Here is a 23,510-nt window from a genome sequence, read left to right as displayed (position 1 = left end):
ATGTGGGCCATTATCAGACCATATGACCCTCGGTAAACCAAACCTAGGAAAATATTCCTTAAGCATGACTTTCGCCCTTGACATTGCTGTGGCATCTCTTAGAGGAAAAGCTTTGACCCATTTACTAAAGGCACAGATGACTACCAGAACATATTTATAATTCTGACAATGCTCCATTTCGATGAAGTCAAAATGTATAACTTCAAAAGGCAAGGAGGCAGTCCAAAACTACCCCTTGGTGTCGAAGTTCCTTTGCCAATATTATGCTGTAGGCATACCATGCAATTTTGGACAAGACGATCAGCAGTTTTTGGAATATTTACATTAACCCAGACAGGTTCTAACATTTTGCAAATCTTTTTTGGCACATATGTGAGTTGGACCATGAGCCATTGTCACCATAGCGGTAACATAAGCATTGGGCAGCATCCATTTTAGTTTTTCAGTGTCTACCCAACACCCCTCATTGTCTAAACTTGCTGGACCCTCAGCCCACTGTTTAATTTCATCTGGAGTAGCATCAGCTTGAATTTCTTTTATGCAACCAATTCCTTCATCTATCACACAAGTGTTAGTGACCCCTTTTGTAGGGTCTAACACATACATCTTTGAATGAAAATCAATGGCAGTTTGTTTGGCTATTCTGTCAGCAAAAGTGTTTCCTTTTCCCACATCATCTGTTATTTTCTGGTGTGCAGTGCACTTCATTATTGCTAACTGTGTAGGAAGCACAAGTGCTGAAAGTAGCCGAATGATCATGGTGCCATGTTGTATTTTAGTTCCATGCGAGGTCAAGGAACCTGTCTCTGCCCATAGTCACCAAAGTTGTGAACCACCCCAAAGGCATACTGGCTGTCCGTATATATGTTCACTCTAAGCCCTTCATAAAGTTCACAAGCTCTGGTCAATGCAATAATCTCTGCGGCCTGCGCAGAATTTTGCAGAATTCTTTTGGTTTCCACTATCGTGCTTAAAGTGGTGATTGCATAAGCAGCACTGGATGTACCATGCAGAGGTTTGAAGCAGGAGCCATCAAAAAACAGCTCCCCTTGTGGTTTTTTTAATGGTGTATCATTTAAATCAATTCTGCCTTTAGTTTCTTGCTCTGTGGTATAGAGGCAGTCATGTGACATCTTGTCACTGCAAGCAATTTCTTGCGGAAGAGGCAATAGTTCAGCCGGATTTAATGAGCAACATCTCTTAATTTGAATATGCGGCGCAAATAGAATAAGGTTGTATCTTGTTAATCGTGCTGATGTGAGATGTTGCGTTTGCATTCTGTTTAATAGAACGTCTACAGAGTGAGGTACCCTCAAAGTTAGGGGGTGACCCAGAACCATGTCCTCACTCTATTTTACTGATACACCGGCAGCAGCGACAGCTCTCAAACATCTCAGCAAAGCGCATGCAACAGGGTCAAGCGTGGAGGAAAAATAACCACACTGTCAGTTCTTTCCCCCATGCTCCTGCATTAACACAGCCAAAGCACATCCTTCACATTCATGCACATACAACACAGGCCCTTTCATAATTTGGTGTGCACAAAACTGGCGCTGAGCAGATAAAAACTTTCTAGCAGTCCATGTTCCACCGTAAAGGCAAAGAAATGTCCTTCTTTGTCAATGCCAACATTGGTTTTATCATTCATGAAAAATTTGGGATCCACTGTCTACAGTATGAAGCCATACCTATCAAGGCTCTGACCTCTTTCTGTGTATTTGGGACAGACATTCTAGAGATGCTTTGGATCCGTTCAGGTGTCTGTCTTCTCCCTCCTTCAACAGGAGGTAGCCTAAATAGGCGTTCTCCTGTTGACCATATTGAAACTTTTTTAGTGAAGCCTTATGCCCATGTTCTGCTAGATGAGTAAGCAGCAACATGGTGCCCTGCTTGCAAAAAACTTCAGAATCAGCAGCTAAAAGTAAATCGTCTACATACTGCAACAACGTGCAAGTAGAAGGTAACTCAAGTGTATCAAGCTGTTCCTTCAATGCTCTACTATAGATGCTTGGACTCTTAGTGCACCCTTGTGGTACACAAGTAAATGTAAACGAGCATCCCCCTAGGGTGAACACAAACAAACATCGACTGTCAACATGTACATGAATACTGAAGAAGGCATTCTTTAAATCCACAACACTAAAATGAGTAGCTGAAGCTGGAATCATTGTCAATATTGTAGTCACATCAGGTACAATCGGAAACTGTGGGGCAACAACCTTATTGATAGCGCGCAAGTCAATAATAAAATAAAAAGGAATCCCATTATCCCCTTTCTTATACACAGGTAAAATCGTACTATTACATACACTCCCTACAATTTCCTCAATCTCACCAATGTGTACAAAATCAGAAAGCCTGCTCACCTTCAACCGAAATCTTATATTGTGGAATATGCGGTAATTTAACACCTGGTTTCAACACAATTTTAACTGGTTCTATTTGTAAAATGCCAACATGATTGTGCCCATAAACATGTCGGAACCTTATCTAATTCAGATGGTAAAGTTCTAGACAAAAACTGTGGAACATAATTTTGTTGGGGCGAAATTGTTAAATGCACTCCATCCGGAGAACAATAAATTACAGCATTCAATTATTTAAACAAATTTAACCCTAACAAATTTTCACCACAATTTGTCATCAAAAGAAATGGACATGAATGGCCCCAATTCAATCGGTACCGGCTGAGAGACCGGACTAACCACTGGCATATCAGCAAACCCTACAGAAATGTTGTTCTGCGACTGTTGATTCTAAGTAAACTGACGTCTACCAGGACCCCCTATCCGAGGACGGCCCCTGGATCGTCTACCCATGGCACATATGTGCTAGTCGATCTTTGCTGAAGGACCGGGCATTGTGCTCGCCAATGGCCTTCCTGTCTAAAATGGTCACATTGGTTAATGTGTACAGGACCCAGTTGTGCATTACTCTGTGGCATGAATTGACCTCTAAACTGCGTATTCCCACCCCTAGTTCCTCTAACTATTTGCTGCAACAATACTTTAGTTTTCAAGTCTCCCTTCTTCTTTTCTACCTTCTCTTTTTTGGTATTAACCCTATTCTCATAGTACTGAGCCATATATAATACTTCAGACTGTGATTTCACTTGCCAAGCGCTCTCGGAAGTCATAATTTGCGATTGGATTTCAGGCAACAATCCACACACATACTTGTCTACAAACAGCCTTTTCCCTGACTCTGTACTTAAGTCCTGACCACTGAAATCTGAAAATACTTGTTCAAATCGATTAAAAAAATCAGTAGCACCTTCAGATTTCCCTTGTATGCAAGCTGTAAGCTTGACCCAAACTATTCTTCTTTCTGGAACCAAAGTTTTCAAATTAGCTACTATTCTGTCTGGCAACATCAGTATCACTTGTGGCGGTTTCTCACCAGCCTTTCTTTCACCATCAATTCTCACCAAGTTAACCCATGTATCACCCATCCCTGCCTGATCATCTACAGTTCTAATCTGTTTCCATAAATCAGCAGGTAGGATCACAGGGAACATCAAATCTATTTCACCCAGCGTGAAAACTGATGAATGTAAGACAGATTCAATTTCTTTATAAAATCATGTTGGATTCTTCCTAATATCTGGAATTGTCTGTCTATTGGTATTCATTTCCTTTCTAGAAAATGGGACATGTACAAACTGTGAGACATAATGTGCTTCAATAGTAGTGGCTGGTGTGCCTGCTGCGGCATCAGCTGGAATTTCTACTTTGGGAACAAATGTTGGAGGAACCTCTCTCATTGGCAATTGTAAAATAGGCAAATCTGAACATTTGTCAAGCAACAAAGTTAAATCTAGTGACTAAGTAGTCAAAGCAGTATCGGACAAAAATGCTCCCTTATAAATGACCATCAGATCTGCGGGACAACAAGACTTTCTCGTCATAAACTCATCTTGTAGATGCTCTACCATCACCTGTAACACTTTCCTTTACATTGCCTGAGCATACTGACTAAACGTGTCATGCACTTCAATGGGAGAAATTGAAACATCCGAAATCCATCTAGGAGCGTCTCTTGTGCAAATGCACGTTTCTTCAATCACTGGTTTAAATGAAGGAAGAAATCGTTTCTGCACATATGAGGCTTCCAATCAATTACCATCTAATTCATCATTCTGTAACCGATCTAGCTCCCTTTTAAACTCAAATAACTCTCAACATGTACTTTCTCCGCAGTGTTCCTTAAGTGGGCAAGGACATTCAAATCCCTCAACCCCTGTGGGACATTCATGTCCATGAAATCACTCCAAATATCTTCTAAATGCGTTCCCATCCCCTCTATCAAAATAGCCTATTCGGGAATACTTTCTTTGACAGAATTCGCAAATAAAACAGCTGATTCTTCACCCTCTTCTATATATTTCTTAGCCCATGCATACAATTCTCTTTTTCTAGCTTTTGATACTGTACCACAAGTCACTATTTTTGAATCAGCACTCACCCCTTCAATCACTCAAGTGGAGCAGAACCACTTGGAAAAGAAAGTTCTGACAAATCTTGTTCAATAGGTAGTGGAGACACTACCGCTGGTGGTGGAGATGGAATTATGGGAATAGCATCTATCAGTAAGGGTGGAGGTGTAGGAGGAGGAATAACAACAGGAAGAAGAGCAATAGCAGGAAGAAGAGGAACAACAGCAGGAAGAGCAGGAACAACAGGAGGAGGTGCAACAGCAGGAATAGGGAAATAAGGAGGAGGCGCAGCTGCAACAGTTCTATGTTCATTTAATAGTTTATTAATCAGTTCATCTGAGGTATGAAAGTCCTGAGACGGATATATTTTCTGTACTCCAAGTTGAAATGCCCTATCCATACTTCGAATAGATTCTGACTTTTTCTGTTGATCATACAATGCCTTTTCAGTGTTTGACATGTGTCTACGTGCATGTTTTTCTTTACTCTTAAGTTGTTTCATAGCATCCTTTCTCCAATCTTTAATTGCTGCAGGCCTAGCCTGTTTCTTCAACAATATGGACTCTAAATACTCTATGTGAGCAATTTCAAAACTACCATAGACTGGCCACTGAAGTTCAGGAGCATGTCTAGTTTGTCTGTGCCAAATATCATTAAATACAATACTATTTAGGTAGTACTAACAGTACATTGAACAAGCCGGCGACCCATCGGGTGGCGCCGGTTGGCCTCGTCCCAAAGGTTGTCTATCGCTGCGGAATAAAACCCTGAAACAGGAAGACAATTTCCCAGGCATGTCAGATCACTGGTGTTACCTGGCGTTGTTTGTACTCATGAGAACAAAACTGCAACCAATATCATGATTCTTAGGAATCGGGGCACGACTCATCTGATTTCAAAGATACCAAGGGTCCGATCGGATTACAAAATATAGACGTGGCTGGCACTTTTTGCAAAAATACCCGCCTCCATATGGGGACCCTTGTCAAGATGTCCTCTTGAACAGCTTGCTCACCATCCAGGGATCTGATCGTGCAGTACTGTCGAGGTGTTGCGTCTCATACAAAAAGGGGCCCCTTTTCACACTCTGATCCTGGTCCGCTAGCCGTGTCCTTGATCAGTGAGGTGATATCAATCTTGAGGGTACCTATTAGGGCGCCATCTGATAGATCAGCAAGGAATATCAAGGCTTAGTACCACCACAGATGAAATCTGCCAGTTACAAAGTCAAAGTTGTAAGTATACATTTTATTCTGTACAGATACAGATATGAAAGCAGATAGCTATCTTGCTCTCAAGTGCCTCACAGTGTGTACCAGCAGACACAGTGAGGGGTGAGAGTTCTGGACATTACAAAACTTACAGTATTTATACTTTCTTCCCCAAGCCCGGTTACATTGTCCAGTCCCTCTTCAAGTTACACAGTTGCTAGAGTTCATGCCCAGTTCAGCATTGTTGTTTCTAGGTTTAAGACACAATCCTTTACACACGAAATACAATGATGACAAACTTTGCTTTTCTTGGCCATGTAGACTCTTCCTTGTTCTTGAGCTTTAGGGTAAGTCTAGTTCCAAGCAATGAGCACAAAGGGTTTCTCCCAAAGCACACAGGTTTAGTTGCTTTGCATTGTGTTCCATTGTTTGAATGAATATGAGGCTTGTAGACACAGATAACACTTCGAATAGCAGTTTATCTTGATTACAAGGTCTCTTTGCACTGAACAAACATTCTGCTCTCAGCAGCTTTAATGCTGACATAGGCTCAAAGTTCACTCTGCTCAGTGGCAGCTGAAAACACAGTTAACCCTTTCAGGACAGAAAGCAGAGGTTAGAATCAAAATAGCGGATATTTCCAAAATGGCAGCGAAGTCAACTCTATTTAGATCTGTTTAACCACAGTTTTTAACACAAATGTGAATGCGCTTAGGCCAACATTCATAATCCGATGGTATTTATGTGAAACATGGTTTGACAGGAAAAACAGTTTTTTTCCAATTCTGGTCTTCAGCTGTGGCAGGTGAACACCAAAGTCATCCTTGCAGCGTCAAATCTCAAGCTGTGGAAGGAGCTTTCCACATTTTCAGGAATGTATGCCACAGGATAGGCTGAAGATTTTAAAGGGGGCCTATCCGATGCCAGAGTTCTGGCTCAGGACCTGCAGGAGGCTGCTACCCATCATGTAGATACTTCTACTCGGGGCCTTATGTTTGTGGTAGACATTTCCCGCCAAGAGTAGCTTCACACGACATAATTCTTGAAAGAAGTTCATGACAAAGTACTCGACCTTTCCTTCGAAGGTAAAGAGCTGTTCCACTACTCCACTGATGGGGACCTCAAAAAAAGGCAAGCACACAAACGGCAAAATCTTTGTCGGTCCTTGCAAAACCCCCAGCTAAAGCAGCCTATACGCAGAGGTCGGGGACCCAGGCAAGGTCCTTCTCAGGTTTTAGAGAGTTCCAGCACGCCGGGCAGAAAGTTCCTCTGGCGCACCTTGATGCAAGCAGCAAAGACAAAGTGGCCGGCTTTTCTCTCGGTCATCAGCCTCTTCCTCTGCAATAGGATGTCTTTCCCCTGATAAATCATCCAAATGACATTGTCCAACGGTCACACGAGACTCTGGTGGGAGGACGTTTATCGTCTTACCTGGTGGCGTCGCAGACCATCACAGAAGTTCATAATGGGCCACAAAGACCAGATTTTCCTCCAGGGTTCCCCATCTGGGGGATAAGACAAGCCCAACGCTTCTGGGGCTGCTTCAACCGGGCGATTCCTGAGGTTTCTCAGTCTGGGACTAAATGTACCGAGCCTTCTCTCGAGGTTTCCTGTCATGTAACTAAAAGTACCAGGGTAAAACCCACAGGATCCACAATCATGTTCTTTTTCAAGGACCAGCGGGATTGATGAGCTGCATTTAGGAGCTCTGGCTACCGGGCTTGACCCTAACCTTTACCACAAACAATCTTGTGGTCATACCGGTACTGCTGAGGGGGCAAAGATGGAGGGCAAAGGCACTAAGTCTTCAAGCACTAGCCCTGCTGAGGTTCCCTCAGTGAGGGCTAATTCTTCTGCAGAAACCAAAAGGGCTGAAAAGCGCTCCAGGTCTCCTAGTACCTGCTCTGCCGAGGTCACCTGTCGGAGGGCTAAAACCAATCCAAAAGCCCCTACAATCCCTGTAGTGACAATGGCCTCTCTAAAACCTGTGGCGCAGATCACTTCAGGCAGGGAGAAAATGGCGGTTTAACCCATGCGGCCTTAAGCGGCCATTTTGACGAGCTCTCCTACACCAACGTTCTCCATGGCTGGTACAGAGGGGCCTTCCTTTGGGATCAATGCTGGAGTTTTCCTAATGGAGGACAGAATTGCAGATTTATCAACCACTTGCTTTCTTTTCCTACACTCCTCCCATGGGTCAGCATGGTGGTTCCAGAGACTCCCAGGCCTGATGGCTTCATGTGTTCTAGCTCTACCTCTTGCAAGACTGAAGATGAGGTGCACACAGCTCACGCTGCGGAGCTGCTGGTCCCAAGCTTTGAACCCAGTCTCCAAAATTATTCTGATACCATCCTCCATGACGGCGGATCTTCAATGGTGGTCAACCTCCAGCAACCTTTCAGTGGGAACCTCCTTCCAGGAGCCCTTCCCATAGATTATGGTTACAACAGACTCCTCCCTCCTAGGATGGGGAGCAACGTTGGGTCACCTCAAGGTGTACGATCTGTGGACGCCCCAGGACAGAATGTCTCATAACAACTACCTAGAACTGCCAGCAGTTTTTCTGGCAGTGAAAGCTTTCCAGCCTTCTATCATCAACAGAGTGGAGCAAATTCGTACTGACAATTCTGTAGCATTGTTCTATGTCAACAAACAGCGGGGCACAAGGGCGCCTCCTCTGGTGGATCTAGCTATCCAGATTTGGAATTAGGCAGTCCAACACAATGTCTGGGGCTGCTTCAACCGGGGTTATTCCCGTGGTCTCCCAGTCTGGGTCTAAATGTACCAAGCCTAGTCTAACATTTTCCTGTAAATTGACTAAAGGTACAGGGCTAATCCCTACGATCCCCAAACAGGGGCTATAATCAAAACCAGCAGGATCGTAGGGCCCCATCTAGGGACTCTGGCTTCCGGATGTGACCCTAAGCTTTCCCACAAACAATCTTGTGGTTGTATCAGTCCTGCTGAGGGGGCAAATAAGGAGGACAAAAGCCCCAAGTCTTCAAGCACCGGCCCTGCCGAGGTTCCCTCACTGAGGGCTAATTCTTCTGCAGAAACTAAAGGGACTGAAAAGCACCCCAGGTCTGCTAGTACCGGCTCTGACGATGGTTTGGCAGAAACCTGTGCAGTTCCCTTAGGGAACACTGCAAAAAGTTTAAGACTACAGGTGTTAGCAGTAAACCCAATTGGTAGCAGTCTGTACCACCCAGATTTACCTGGCAGCTGTGGCTGAGCAGTCAGACTTCTCTCAAGAAGAGTTAGGCAGTATATAGAGTATACACATTAGGTACAAAGAGACAGTAGCAAAAGCAAACACTGACCAGAGCTTTGGTATAAAAGTATATAATTATTTATTTAAAAACACACTTGTAAAAATACACTGGCACTAATATGTCAAGCAAGTTCAAACACAGTCACTAGAAATATATACATCTCCCTAATTAATTATTTGACAAGTCTAGGTTAGTACACCACTTATTTAGCAAAACAGAGGTGAGCGCGTAACCATAGATGGCACTCCAATAATGATTTAAAAAGGGAGAGAAAAGGCAGAAATAGGAAAACACACAATACCAACACTTTTAAAGAACCACAGCAAGTCAAGAAAGGCAGGGTCTACTGTAGAGCAAAACGTTCATAGGCCAGGCCCACTCTTGGAGAGAGCAAGGCGGAAAGTGCCCAAGATCACACAGTTGAAGTACACTTTAAAAGTCTTTGCAGATAGTTCCAAAAGGAGTTAGATCAGTTCAGAAAAGTTATGTTAACGGGTCATAGGTCACCCCAGGATAGAGAGTGAAGGATTTACGAAACACCTTGAACAGTCTGTTGCAAGGGAGACCAGGCGGGACACAGTACCTGAAATGGTGAGAAAGCTCCAGCGGGGGCAGTTGTTCCTGGCAGCGGGGGCAAGTGGGTGCTTCGTCCAGGGGAAGAGAAGATCTCGACCGGGAGGAAAGCTGGAGGTCGTTGCACTGGCAGCGAAGAAACCAGCCACGGAGTTTCCCGGTTAAAAGGTACTACCCTTTTATTCGCGGTAGTGGTGAAGCGTGGCTATCCGGCTGCCGGAGTGCTTGGCACGGCCGATTTGACCACGAGACGATCCAGGAAGGCCAAAAAGGCAAACTGGTTAACCCCACCAGCTCAAAGGAAGAAGACTCTCCTGGAAGAAGATCTTCTCTGTCGTTGGAAAGTGGTGAGTTCGGTTCAGCAGGGCTCCACCACTGGGCCAATCACAGAAGAGTGCGACTTGAGTTGCCGAGGCAACTCAGTCCAGGGTGCCTATTCTCCCCTCCCACACATCCTGTAGACCCAGACAGAGTGGCACCAATTTTGGAGGCTTCTGTGCAGAAGCCCACCAAAAGTGGAACAAAGGGCTCGACTTGGGTTGGAGTTACAGAGGCGAACACAAACGCCATTTTAAAACCGAGTCCTGGCAAAAAGACCCAACCGGGGAATATATATTTAAATAAATAACCCGGCGGTATCTTTAACATTGCACCAAAAAAGTAGTGCATTTAAAATGAATGGGAAAATCCTATAGGAAACATTCTGGTGGAATATTTCGCGTGGTAACCACTGCCACCAGCCAGAAACTCGACAAGGGGGGACTGGACAGTGCCCCCTTGAAAAACAGACCCAGGGGCAATCTAATTACCCCTACCAGTACTTCCACAATATGATGGTTTGTACTGGTTCTGTTCATAATTTAAGATTAGTAAAGTCAATGGTGACTTTACATGCCCTGGGAGACAGTAGTCAGTACCAGGGTATGGAGTCTATGCTTGGGGGCCACTATGACACCCCTGTGTTGCTGCACTGAGGGTGCTGTGTACCACACTTACCAAAAACACATGAAGCCCTATGGAGTAAAAGACCCCATAGCCCATAAAACACATTACAAAGTCAAAGGACATTCTCAAATCATTCCTAAGAGTGTGAGAAAAAGAGTCTCACTCTTAGCAGGAGAAGAAATTAAACCCCAAAAATCCAGCAAAGCTGCTGAGGGACTCACTAGGTTTGGGAAATTAGCCTATACAGAGAATTCTCCCTAACACCGAGGTTCCCTGTCAGAGCTGTAGGGGCTAAAATTGATTACAAAGCCCCTACAATCCCTCTGGTGACAATGGCCTCACTAAAACCTGTGACGCAGATCACTTCAGGTGGTGACAAAATGGCGGTTCAACCCATGCGATCATAATGCAGGCGGCACGTAGGCTTCTACAAGAGCGCAGTACAAAAGTAAATTGCTTTCTGTTGACTGTGTCTTGTCTTTTATATCGGACCTTGCAGCCTCTGGCATCCACGTCTTATTGTGCAGAAAATATCTGTCAGCCATTGCAGCTTATCTTTCTACAGATAATTGCTCTTTTTCTCTGACATGTTGAAACTTCACAATATAATCTGAGGACTTCCAGGAACATGCAGGGACACTTTTGAGGCTGCCTTGTTCAGGGCAGCCTTTTCCCTGGCCTTTTTCGCAGCCTTCAGGATCAGCAAGCTGGTAACTGAAACTAGAGAAGGAGGGGGATGGGGTTTTTAAGGCTAGAAGATGTTAGTGTTAGTAGAGGTGGTGCAGCTACACCTGAGAAGGTCCAAAACAGACCAGAATGGGCAAGGAAGTTAGTCACCCTGCACAGCATCAGGGGAAGCCCATGCTGTCCCGTGACCTGCATAGGGACATATCTGAACGTAAGACCCCCAGGAAGGGTGGAGGCACCACTCTTCTTACACACTGACGAGTCGGCACTGAGCAGGTTAGTTTAAAAGCATCATGAACTTGGCATTAAGACACATAGGGGCAACAGAAGGGGTGTTTGGAACCCACTCCTTCAGGATTGGCCACTTCAGCTGCAGGGGTTGGTATGATGCCAGTAGCTATTAAAAGGATAGGGGGATGGAGGTCAAACTGTTTTAAAAGATACATAAGACCAGAAAAAATGTAACAATAACCCATACCCCATTCCCGATCTCTCCCCACCGAACAGCAGCAAGAAGGAGCAGAAGGAAAGTATGAGTCACTCATTTGTGACAAGGGAGAATGCAAGATGGACACCAGAAAGGGAACAGATGACAACAAGACATTTAAAGATCGAATGCCTTCGAGTGCGGGGGATGAGGTGGGGTCAGCTGGAAGACCATGTACAAAGGATACTGGCAAGATAACCCAAAACTAACATTTTACTGATACACCTAGGGGGAAACGATCTCACAAGTATGGGCAGAGGAGTGCTAATGAGAGAGATGATTGCCACCCTGCAAGAATTGGGGGCACATTTGGTAGACACAGACATGTGGTTGGAGATCATTCCAAGACAAACCTGGAGGGGCCAGAATCTCAATCAGGTGCAGAGAAATCTAGGAGAAAGTTGAACGAAGCAATGTACAAGTTTTGCAGGGGTAAAGGGGTTCACCCAGATCAGACATGGCTTGATCAACTTGAAGTCACCCGAATACTACGAGGGGGACGTGGTGCACCCATCAAAAGCTGCCATGGATCTTTTCTTCTGGAACTTATGCAAACAAATTTGGCAACTATGAGGATAGGGATTGGGGGAAGCCACGGATGGGCGTGGAGCCATCAGTGGTGTGGCGCTGTGCAAGCGACCAGTGGCACTGTAAGAGTTACAAATGAGCTTTGAAAATCAGGAGGCATTGTCGCTCCTCCCGGAATTAGTGCCCCTTTGAGGCCTAGTTGCGAGGGTGCTTGATGTATGTTAGTGGGCTCAGCTTCCCTGGCAGAAACCGCACTCCATCAAACCAGGACTGCCCGCAGGGGCAGGCGGGTCACAGATAAGGGCGATTGGGAACGAGAGGAGTCAGTTGGCTTGTCGACGCACCAGGAGAACAATTTCCTAAACAGTGTTTTTTACTGTGATGACAATCACGTAGTGTTTGAAGTAGATGAGTGATGTTTCTTTATAATAAACCTGCAACCTTTTATGCCACAAAGAAACAACCGCCTCCAGCAGTTATGTGATACATGGAGGAGTGCATGGGTTCAAGATGGAGATATGCAAGTATGTTTATCTTGTAATATGTGGACAGGTGCCCAGGTTATCGAATTCAGCGCACCCAACCATGGTGTTTAATCGGGCAAGCATGCACAGTTCATAACGTGTCATAGATACGTGGATATTCTAAGGTGAACAATGAAGTCTTCCAGAACAGTTTCCCCAGTGCAGCATCTACTTACCACCTAGTATTTGTGTGTGCTCTTGAGTCCCGATGTCCTCCAAGTTAGGAAGGGAACTGGATCCACCATGTTTTTATTGTGTTTATATTGGAAACTGCGTGTGACATCACGGATGGAGGAAACAGTAGGCATTAATGCCATGTGTTTAATGTACTGTACACCTCCCAATAATGTAGAGTGCTTCTCAGTGTCTAGAATATACAGGAGCTGAATAACTAGTATTTAGATATGAACGAAATTCCCTGAGCAAAGCTAAGATTGCCCCTTGTTAATGGAACTTCGGGGCCCATAATACATGCAATGCCCTGCGAATGCTGATTGTTTAAAAGAACGATTGTGTCTGCAATGTGAGATCCGCCTGTCCTGCGTAAATACCACCATGCATAGATACATTGCAATTGCTATGCATACCAGAGGACAAACCTGAACAGGTTTGAATGGGGTGACTTGTCTACGACACTGTGGGGTACTAACATTAGGATGTATTCCCTGTGAGTCAATTACTCATTGTCATGCTCGAGCATGGCAGAAACAGTGAGATATGTTTAAACTAAAGAAAAGGCTGTGCTGATGCAGTAATTGATTGTATGTATTTAATTCTGCATAAAGGTCAACTCATCAGTCATTAAGTCCTCGTCTGACAAAATCAGTTAATGTGATCCAATATATTGCTCTTTGCTTGAGTTGTGTGGTGATATCGCCCTTTCTATATGAAGTTTGTACTCTCTCTATAATTGTCCACATCTGTTTATCAGCTACATGATGTTTCTCGTTGAAGTGTTCAATGATCCTATTGGATGCTGTACCGGTCCTGATCCGAGAACGATGTTCAGTGAGTCGGGTGGAGACTTTCTGTGTCATATATCCTATGTATATCATATTCCATGGGCAATATAGGGCATAGACAACATTCTTCGTGTTGCAATTAGAATTAAACCTCAGTTTTCATCTGATTTTAGCGTGAATTAAACATTTAGTGATAGTAGTGGATTCACAGGCAGTGCAGTGGCCACAAGGGTAATGCCCCAAATCTGGGGTAGTCCCCAAAGTTCAGTGAATGTTCGTTCTGTGGTTCCAGGCAGGAGTGCATCGAAACCTACTTTTCGGGGCGGAGGGGTTAACTGGTTATGGGCAGGGCATCTTTAGAAACAGAGTGGGGAAAACTTAGAGGCTCTGCTCCTCTGTTGTACCCCAAGGGTTGTCTTGCGGGGAGCCCATTTATACGATCCCACTTTCCCTGCCAATCCTTTTCCTACCAACCACCACACCTCCCACACTCTACCCGCCAGAATCGGCTCTTCAGTCCAGCATATTACACATAAGCGAAAACACACATATATATGGGGGATTCGTGGATTCGTGGTTGTGATCAAGCGGGGAGTCGTGCCGCGAAACGCGTTAACATCCCCAATGCGCACCTTTACTATGCACTTTGGGAGTGCCACATACTGATGGCTTTTTAAACTTTTTTGCCAAGTTGTAAGACATTAATAAAGAAGGTAAAAAATGTTTACCAAATCATCTTTTGGCATCCGGATTTGTTTATTTCCATGGATATGGAGAGTGCTACTCGCCTATCCTGATGTTTATCAGTGCCCTGAAGATATATATATATATATATATATATATATATATATATATATATATACATATATATATATATATATACACACACACACACACACACACACACACACAATTACACATTCAATCATTTCAACATCCCATTGACCATACACTCGCTCATTTACATGTGCACCCAGCCCCCATACATCATACACTCATTATACATTACATACACACTCCTTGCACACAAGCATACATACATAATCAGCTAACATGCAACACCCTTTCACACTGTTAGTTTCAGAAAAGGCTTCCCTCGCCTCTCTGCCTAATAAAAAGCACGTGTGCACATCAGCCCCCTCGCCTCGGTTGTGAAAGAAAACATAACGTTGTTTTGTGTTCGATTGGATCCATGGGGAGGGGGCTAATGTGTGCATTTCAATTTTGTAAGACAGTGCAGTGATGGAAGCCTTTCCTGAAACTAGCAGCTTTAAAGTTTTGCTGCCTTTGTGCAAATAAATGTTTCTGCACAAACACAATACCATTTTAAAGCTGCAGGTTTTAGGAAGGGCTTCTCTCCCCTCTCTGAGTAACAAAAAGCCTTCCCCTTAGCTCAATTTTGGGGGGTGGGGGGATTGAAGCCTGGCCAGCTCAACAGCGTTGCACGCCTGGTTCCAGGTATGTTTTAACCAATTTCTGGCACAGGTGTATCCCCCATTTCCTTCATGGTGGTGTGTTGGCTTCACACGGGTTTCCCGGTGGTACTCTGCCTAGGCCCTGCCTACATGGGCAGAGCTGTTTTCCTCCATGACGATGCCCCAGCAGGTAGGATTGCCCTTGAACACCGCCCATGCCCCGCCTACCTGGGAGGAGCCTGAAAGGAACCACTGCGCTCTTCTCTGAGCCTGGACATGAAGAAGCACAGCGTCCAGGGCTCCAAGTAAGTCTTCCGTTGCCGGGCAGAGAACAGACCTTGCAGTCCCCCTGTTGGTGCTAGTGGCCCTGCTCACGCCACTGGTGCCATCGGGTTCTCCATTTCCTTCACCCGTCCCGTCTGTCCCTGGGTAGGTTGGACTTCTCCTGCAGGCCATGCACACAATCTTCACCTGGGCCATGGTGGGCATGTGGTCTGGGATTTACAACCTTTCCCGGTCTGCCCAGCCTGGCCCCTGGGCAGACCGCACTCCCTCAGGCCACACCCTGAAGTGATAGTACCCCAGTTCGGGCTGCACCTCCTGCAGCCCCAGACTTGAGTCTATGTTCAGGGGGGCCGCACTCCTCACACGGCCCAAGGCTTGTTTAATTCGAGTCCTGTCCGGATTGGCCCCCGGGTGGGTTGTTGCCTCGCAGACTGCACCACTCATCTGGGATTGCCCCGTTCATGCTGCCACATGCTAGGGCACCCTGGACTGCACCCCTCACAGGCATCTGATCTTGGCCAGGCTGCAGCTGGCATACGAAGTATGGCCAGCCACATTGCTGACGCACTTGAGTCTACGGCTCCCCCAGAGAGTGCTATTCCTCTTCTCTCTCACCTTCCTTCTCTGTCTCTTTTTCTATCTTGCTTTGGTTACCCTTATTTCAACTGATAATTTCCAATGGTCATCTCTGTGGGTGGGGAAACTTGGTACAGTCAGGTAAATCAGTCAAACTCAGTAAACCACATACATTTATAATAAAGACCCTTTTTAAAACCTCTCACTGTGTCTGTATCTTTCTTGTCTATTCACCTATATTTTAGCACCTCCTTACCTAAACCTACCTATAATCCCCTAGTTGACAAAGCCCCATTTGGGCCGGGGGTACCTATACATTTGAAGCGTCAATGATAATACAAAATAATTAAGCATATTGCTCAATTGCCATTAGATTGCCATATGTCTCTTTAGACACTGACTATAGTCAACTGTTCCACTTGAGATGCACAAATAAGTTAGCTTTTTGTGAGTTTAATCCAGTGAAATTGAACATAGTTTATTACTTCTTGCTTAGCTGCTGTTATAGTAACTGTTGACTCTGAAGAGGAACAGACTGAGAGTTCTGAAACAGAAAATGAGGAAGAAGAAGGGATCACGTTTGTAGCACGGGCCTCTGATGACATTCTGCAAGGAAGAAAAGTTTCAGGTAAATTCTCAACACTCTTTTCTATGAATATTTACGGTAATCTTTTGACCCAAGGAGAATGAATATGCGTTCAACTAGGACTATTAGGGGGGAGGAGACTGACTCTGGCTGCCTCCCGACCTGTTGGGCATGACCTGTCTAAATTGGCCATACCTCGGGGGGCTTTTTTGACATTCCTCACTTCGAGACTTTCTGACTTTCTGGAGACCAAGTGGTAACACAGGGGAGGAGACGGACTCTGGCTGCCTCCTGAGCTGTCGGGCGTGCCCTGTCCACTGGATCAGTACTTCGTGCTTTTACATGCCCCTTCACTTGCTCCCAGATATCATTGTTATTCCATCGTTATTTGCCCTATACCTCCAGGGGTTTCAGCGGTGGCTTAGCTATTCCCTTGTCTAGAACCTACGCTGCCACCTCTGTGTGATTGATCAATTGGTAACTAAATCGAATAGTGAATTTTTAATCTGGTGAATTTTCTTCTTTTTTTTATTAAAGAGGAGGGTGACAGATTTCACCTATTAACGCAACCCAGCAGGACCTCATTGAGCTTTCCAACAAGTTTGACGCTATTGCCCCCACAAGTGCAAGTACAGAATGGGAAACATTGCCACCCTCCCCCTTGGAAAATGGTCAGGAGGCACCATGGAAAATAGAAGGGGCAAGGGAAAAGAAACTAGGCCACCTCTACTTAATTAGCAGCCCTTGAAGAGGGGGCAACGGTCCTCCACTCTCAGGGATATGAGGTTTTTTTTTTTTTAATTTATAGTTACAAAGTAACTTTTACAAAAAATAATCTTTAGATTCCAACCATAACAATACAAACATGAACGTAATATAAACATTTCATTACATTTTTAGTTACAACATACAAAAGACAGTACTAACAAATGATTTCCAACATGATTACTTAAGAACAATATAAAGACATTTTAAAAAAAAAACTAAAATGATGTAATTCATCATGATAATAAAATAATTTTAGAAAATTTAAAAGATACTTAAATTCCTATAGGTAATGATATTTCTCTATAACTCTATTAAGCTCGTTGGATCAAATTTTTCCCCAAAACCTGGGTTCCCAGAGAGCTAATGCGGGACTATATTCTTGTTGTGGTTACAGCAGATTTTGTGCTGTTCTCACCTCACAACACACTTTCAAGAACCTTACGACCGCAATCTGTAGGGATACCCTCTCCCCATATAACATATCGCACCACAGGAGTTCCAGATCAACTCGCTCCGTGTTGGGCACAAACTTACTAAAGTACCCAATACGCTCTTCTCTAAGCCCATCACATGTCGTCAACCAGTGGCACAATGATTCCACGTTGTCTTTTTCTTTACAAAACTTACAAACAGAATATCCCTTGGGATTGCCATTCCTGATATCCAAGATTTCCCCTGTTTCTAACACATTAAATCTAAACCTCATATGGGTCTGCCTCCAGTCTCTATTCGGAAATTTAAGTAGGTATGGAGCAGGTTCGCCCATCTTTTTATGGATATTTACGATTTGATAATAGAGTTTAGTCTTCTGAATCTCATCCACAGTATGGTTCCAGTCTGCATGTAGTAATAGTAATTTTACTTTCATAGGATTATTGATAAAGAGGTCTCTTGAGACTCCCAGGTTATCAAGTATGGTGTTAGCTTCCTCCATCAAAACCTTCAGATAGTTTGAGGAGGGAACACCTTTCTTGATGTCCCTTCCCAGAATGTTGTAAAGTGTACCTTCGTGGCTCGTCATCAGTTTAAGGTATAAGCATAGTCTTCTCCATTCAAGCACACTCTTTAAGGAGTGAAGACCTTGCTCATACCTAATTGCCCCTATAGCGATGCATTTAGGAATACAGCTTACCATGGATCTAATTATCTTGGATTCATATTTTACGACCTCATATCTACACCAAGACGGTATCAGCTCCAGTCCATAGCAGAACTGTGCTACAATATTATTGTTGTATAGCCGAATGATGGGTAAAAGGGAAAATTTGCCATATTTCAAATCAATTTTGCGGAGTTGGACAATCATGTTTCTAGTTTTGACCTCCAAGTAATCCCTTAAATTTGCTTTTTTTTGTTTCCAAATATAGGATACCCAAAGTATTTGAGGGAGGAGCACCTTGGCAGCTTTTCGTTGTTTAAAAACCACGAGAAATGTTTGGAATTTTTCTTGTTAGAAAGACATATTATTACCGTCCTGGTGAAGTTGATTATGAGGGCGTTTTTGTGTGTATATTTATAGAAAGCTGATAGAAGTCGCTGGAGGCCAATCGGAGTATGGTCATATAAGGTAACATCGTCGGCATATGCCGTCCACATTAGCTTACAGCCTTCAATTTTGGGTCAGAAAACGTTAAGATTTACAAAATTGTTACCCAGGTCCGAAAAATACAGATTGAATAGGGTTGGGGCATATAACCACCCTTGCCTAAGGCCGTTTGTGACCTGAATCTCCTGGGCTAGGGTTCTCTAAGCGCTGAGTCGTACTTTCAGTTTAGTATTCTCGTGCATGTAATAGAGAATAGATAACAACGAAGGGGGCATTCCCAAATGGTCCAATTTGGCCCACAGAATTGACCTGTCTATGAGGTCGAATGCAGCACTCAGGTCGATAGATGCGACATAAATGGGAGTATTGCCAGGAGTCCATGCAGTGTTTTGTAAGATGTTAATTACTAGGCCTCCTGCATCAGTTCCTACGTTTTTCCTGAAACCGAATTGGAAAGGTGAAAGGATTTTAAATTCATCAATCCAAGTCTGAATGTGTTCAAGGACAATCCCTGCAAAGATTTTCGAATCGACATCTAAAAGAGCTATGGGCCTATAGCTAGCTGGAGCAGTCCTGTCCCCTTTTTTATAAATGGGCACGATATAAGCCATTTTCCAACTGATTGGAGGTGTCCTCGTAAGTAAGACATCTTTAAATAAAAGAAATAACATTTTGGCCCATAATGTAGGGTTGTCCTTCATGACATTATTACTAAGCCGGTTGGGCCCCGGGGCCCTGGAGGATGAGCATCTAATGATTTGATTTTCAACATCTTTCACGCCAAATGTGATGTTCCATGGGGTATTTACAATGTATGATGGAGGATTCCAACTTCCAATTGGGGTGGAATATAGTGCTCCAAAATGTCCTTTCCATTTCTCTGCACTTACACAGGTAGTTAATGCTTTGTTCTGTGTGTATCCAGGCTTATTGATTAATGTCCAGAACCTGCGGGAGTTCACTTCCTTCAGTGATGTCAGCATCTTCGTAGCGTCCTCCTGGTATAATTGAGCACGCAAGCATCTAGCTTTTGTTTTCCAGTTATTTTTTACACGGTTTAGGTCCCTCCCGTCAATCTTTACTAGGCCTTGTTTATGTCGGCTTAGTAGACCGCGTATTTCGCGATTTCGTTTTTTTTTAAGACACTGCATGTCTTCCGAGAAAACATGTTTGTGAGGCTCTTGTCGCCTCACAACTGTTTTATTATTTTTTTCCCCCAGTTTTAGATGGATTGCGGAAGAGACGTACCCCGCAAAGGAGTTCTGGGTATACAACAATTTTTTGTGACAGAATATGGAACTGTCAAAATCCTCCTGAAAGTATCTATTTATTTTGGTTATATTAGATTTGTGCCACACAACTCTATTATGTTGGGCGTTAAGGAGTACCGGTACATCGTAAATAAGGTCCTCACCCACGCTTTCCAACATCGCAATTGAGACAGTTAACATCTTGTGATCACTTTCTATAGAGTCAATCAGAGAGAATCTATCAATAAGTGCCAATGTTTTTGTGCAGACGAAAATATAATCTATAGTGGATTTCCACTTCCCGCTTGACCATGTTGTAGTATCTCCTAATCCCTCCATTAAATCATTTGCACATCTCATCCCCCAGCATCCAAGAAACTGGGCCCATAGGTTCCCTTGAGCAAGTTTTCTCGAGTCCCACCCTTTATTTTTGGACAGGCTCCCGAGTTCCCTACCACCTTCCTCTTCAATGCAGATTTCTGAATTGAAATCTCCGCATAGGATGTAATAGAGCTCATTGTCCAATTCAAGGCATTCATCCATAATAAAGCCAATCAACTCAATAGAAAACTTTAGGCCCCTTCCTGGTTGCCAGTATACGTTGATAATTAGTAAATGCTTCCCGGCGCCCTTCCCATCCACCTTTACAAGTACCCCTATGCAGCCACTATTTATTCGAAAATTCTTTATGATGTTAAGATTAACATTGTTCTTAATGGCAATTAGTAGGCCCCCCGCAGGTCTACCTAATGATTGTTTTAGGGCTAATTCTTGAAAGGTGGTATAGCCATCTAAGGATATGACATTCACTGCCCATGTTTCCTGGGTGGCTAATATGGAGTGGTTGAGCAAATCCGAGCAAACCTTACTTGAGTTTAGTAGGGTGCGAGATCCTCTTGAGTTCCATGACAACAAGTCCAGCCTAGCAATGCTTTAGTTGGAATTTTTCAATGCCTGTATCTTTCCCAAGGATTCCTTTAGAGACTCTGCCAGCATTTTGAGTTCTGCCACTTCATTTAGGACTTTCCCAGGGAGAGTGTTATACCCCTCTATATTGTTCTCATATGGCCTTAAGGGATGTCCCAGTTTTTCCCTGGCCCCATTAGGTTCTATACCTTTGCTGAAATCCACTATATCGTACCTGAATCTTTGTAGGGCTGCCCCTTCTACCATCACAAGTTCATAAATTGTCCTTGAGTGGAAAACGATTCTCACACAATCGTATCTTGTGGGGTGGATAAAATCAACAAGCTTGATGTCCCCCGATGTTATTAGGGAGAGGCGTGGAATTTCATTGAACAGGGAGAGAATTCTCCCTCGATGTAATGATGGCGGCCCTCCTACTGTAAGGACAAAGTTAAGCATTACGCTAGGATCTTCAATGAACTTTGGTTCCCTCCAGTGTGTATTATCTTCGGGCCAAACCCCTTGAGACATAATATTAGGTTCTTCCCACTTTATTTGTTTATCAGATTCCCACTTATTCCCGTCCCCCCCTCGGGTTATAGGCGGGATGGCAGGCTCATTATTAAGGTCTCTTATTCTTTCCCTGTCTTTGTCCTGATTCCACAAGTCAAATTTTTCTCTGATTTTGTCTTCAAATTCCTTATCTCCAAAGCCCAGGATAGCGCCCCCCTCACCAATGTTAACCGGCTTGCGAACAGTCACCGGCGTCCTTACTGGCTCCACTTCCTAATTTGTTACAATATCAATTGCCTTAGTCCGATTTTCCATTTCAGGAGCCTTTTCTTCCTGGGGGGTTTGAGATTTGATTACTTCTGTATCCATGGCAGAAATTACCCTCCCCTGTTTATTTACCTCATGCTCGCGGTCCAACTGCGGCATCAGGATCGATAAAGAAGTGCCATGTTTGGGTGGATGTTGGAGGAGTTTAAGGAGAGCTTCCTGGACCAGGTTTTTTATGTCCACACTAGGGACCAGGGAATGCACCTTTACATTTGTCTCCCTCTCATCACTTACTCTTGCTTCTTCACCCCCCTCTTTCAGATCAGTAGTACAGGGTTTCTGTGTCTCCTTATTCAAGAAGGCTTTGTCTATTTTTCCATTTACACTCAGGGTACTTTCTTTATTTTTAGTATTAAAGAATTGTTGGATGCTTCGCTTATCTTTAATTGCTTCACTTTTAATCAAGTTTGATGCTTTTGGTTCAATTTTGTTTTTTTTACATGGTTCATTTTTTTGATTTTTTTGGGGGGAATTTGGAATAGTACCTTTATGATTCATGGCCTCTGATAAAGTATTTGGGGCTTCCACAAACTCAGTCCTCAGGGGGTCTACCACGACCGCTTTCGACTGGTTATCCTCCATCCCCTTTACTGGCGTGCCTAAGGCTACCTTTACCTCGAGGGCCAACTTGCTTTCCTCATTTAATTGAGTAAAATCAAAGATTCCCACTTCCCCTGAGAGGGCACAGATGTCTTTGATGTTTGCAGTAGAGTTTTTTATTTTTGTAGCCGGTTGGTTTTGTGTTTTCTTGATTTTCATTTCTTTAGCAGCACCCTCACTCTTTGCCCTTCTTTTAAGTGCCCTTGCTCTCATTTTGTTTTCTCTACGGGATATAACATGCACATAAGGGGGGTCTGAATCTGGCTTTAGATCTTTGTTCTGGGAATGATTTAAGTAATTATTTATGACCACCTCCTCCTCCATTACTTTCAGTAATGTGGAAGGGCTATCAGATTTGTTCCCAATGCTTGAATCAAGAGTGTTTATGTCAGGATTTCCATTAGGTTGCGGGATGTTAACCCTGGAGGCTTCCACCAGTTTGATTTTTTCCGAGTTAATTAGTATGAGTCTCAACAATTCCTGTATTTCTCCCACCTTTTTTTCTAGTGGAGGGTGGATTTCCCCAAAACCAGAGGCAGTTTTATTCAAATCTAAGTTTCCGCTAGGCGGTTTGCAATTTAGCCAGGGCTTTGTGGGGTTCCACATTTCCTCATTCATGCCGTTTGTTACTACCTCTTCTGTTTGAGACCCTACTTCATTTTTCAGCATTTGTTCCTTTGGACATTGTGGTGTAGAGTAGATGCTTTGGGCAAGTACAAATCCCTCCAATCTACTAAGTTTTTCGGAGCACTCAGACAACATATGTCTCAGTTCTTGAATGTCCCCATGGGTTCTTTCATGCCCTTTATCCAAGAGGTTCAAGATCCTAGAAGGACAGGAAATGATTCTATTTTTGATTCATACTCCACCACCAAGGGTTCTTTTCCCAACTCATTGGGTGACGGTTCCCTAAAATCATGTTTTTGGAGGGTGACAGGTATGGTAGGGCTTGAACATGAATGGGATCCTGCACAGGGTGCTCCCATGTTAATAGGACTAAACACACCACTTGCTCCCTTCAGTGGATGCACCTCTGGGCACACTTTCTCCTCCGGTCTGTCCATCAGGGGTTTGTGAAGGTGAACATTGTCAAGGCCAAACCCCCCTACCCTTA

General features: G+C 43.9%; 1 protein-coding gene across 1 annotated transcript in view; it reads left to right on the top strand.

The window, feature by feature from the left end:
* The window catches only part of SLC9A5 (solute carrier family 9 member A5), a 1,894,848-nt gene that overhangs the window by 1,732,184 nt on the left and 139,154 nt on the right, over positions 1 to 23,510 (top strand). Inside the window, exon 15 of the mRNA XM_069604452.1 lies at positions 16,397 to 16,528. Within this exon, the coding sequence (XP_069460553.1) occupies positions 16,397 to 16,528 (132 nt within the window). The remainder of the gene's footprint in view (positions 1 to 16,396; positions 16,529 to 23,510) is intronic.

The sequence above is a fragment of the Ambystoma mexicanum genome, chromosome 1p (genome assembly GCF_040938575.1).
Source record: "Ambystoma mexicanum isolate Mex_15411 chromosome 1p, UKY_AmexF1_1, whole genome shotgun sequence".
Classification (NCBI taxonomy): Eukaryota; Metazoa; Chordata; class Amphibia; order Caudata; family Ambystomatidae; genus Ambystoma; species Ambystoma mexicanum.
Note: the sequence above shows the minus strand (reverse complement) of the source record. Positions and strands in the feature narration are given on the sequence as shown.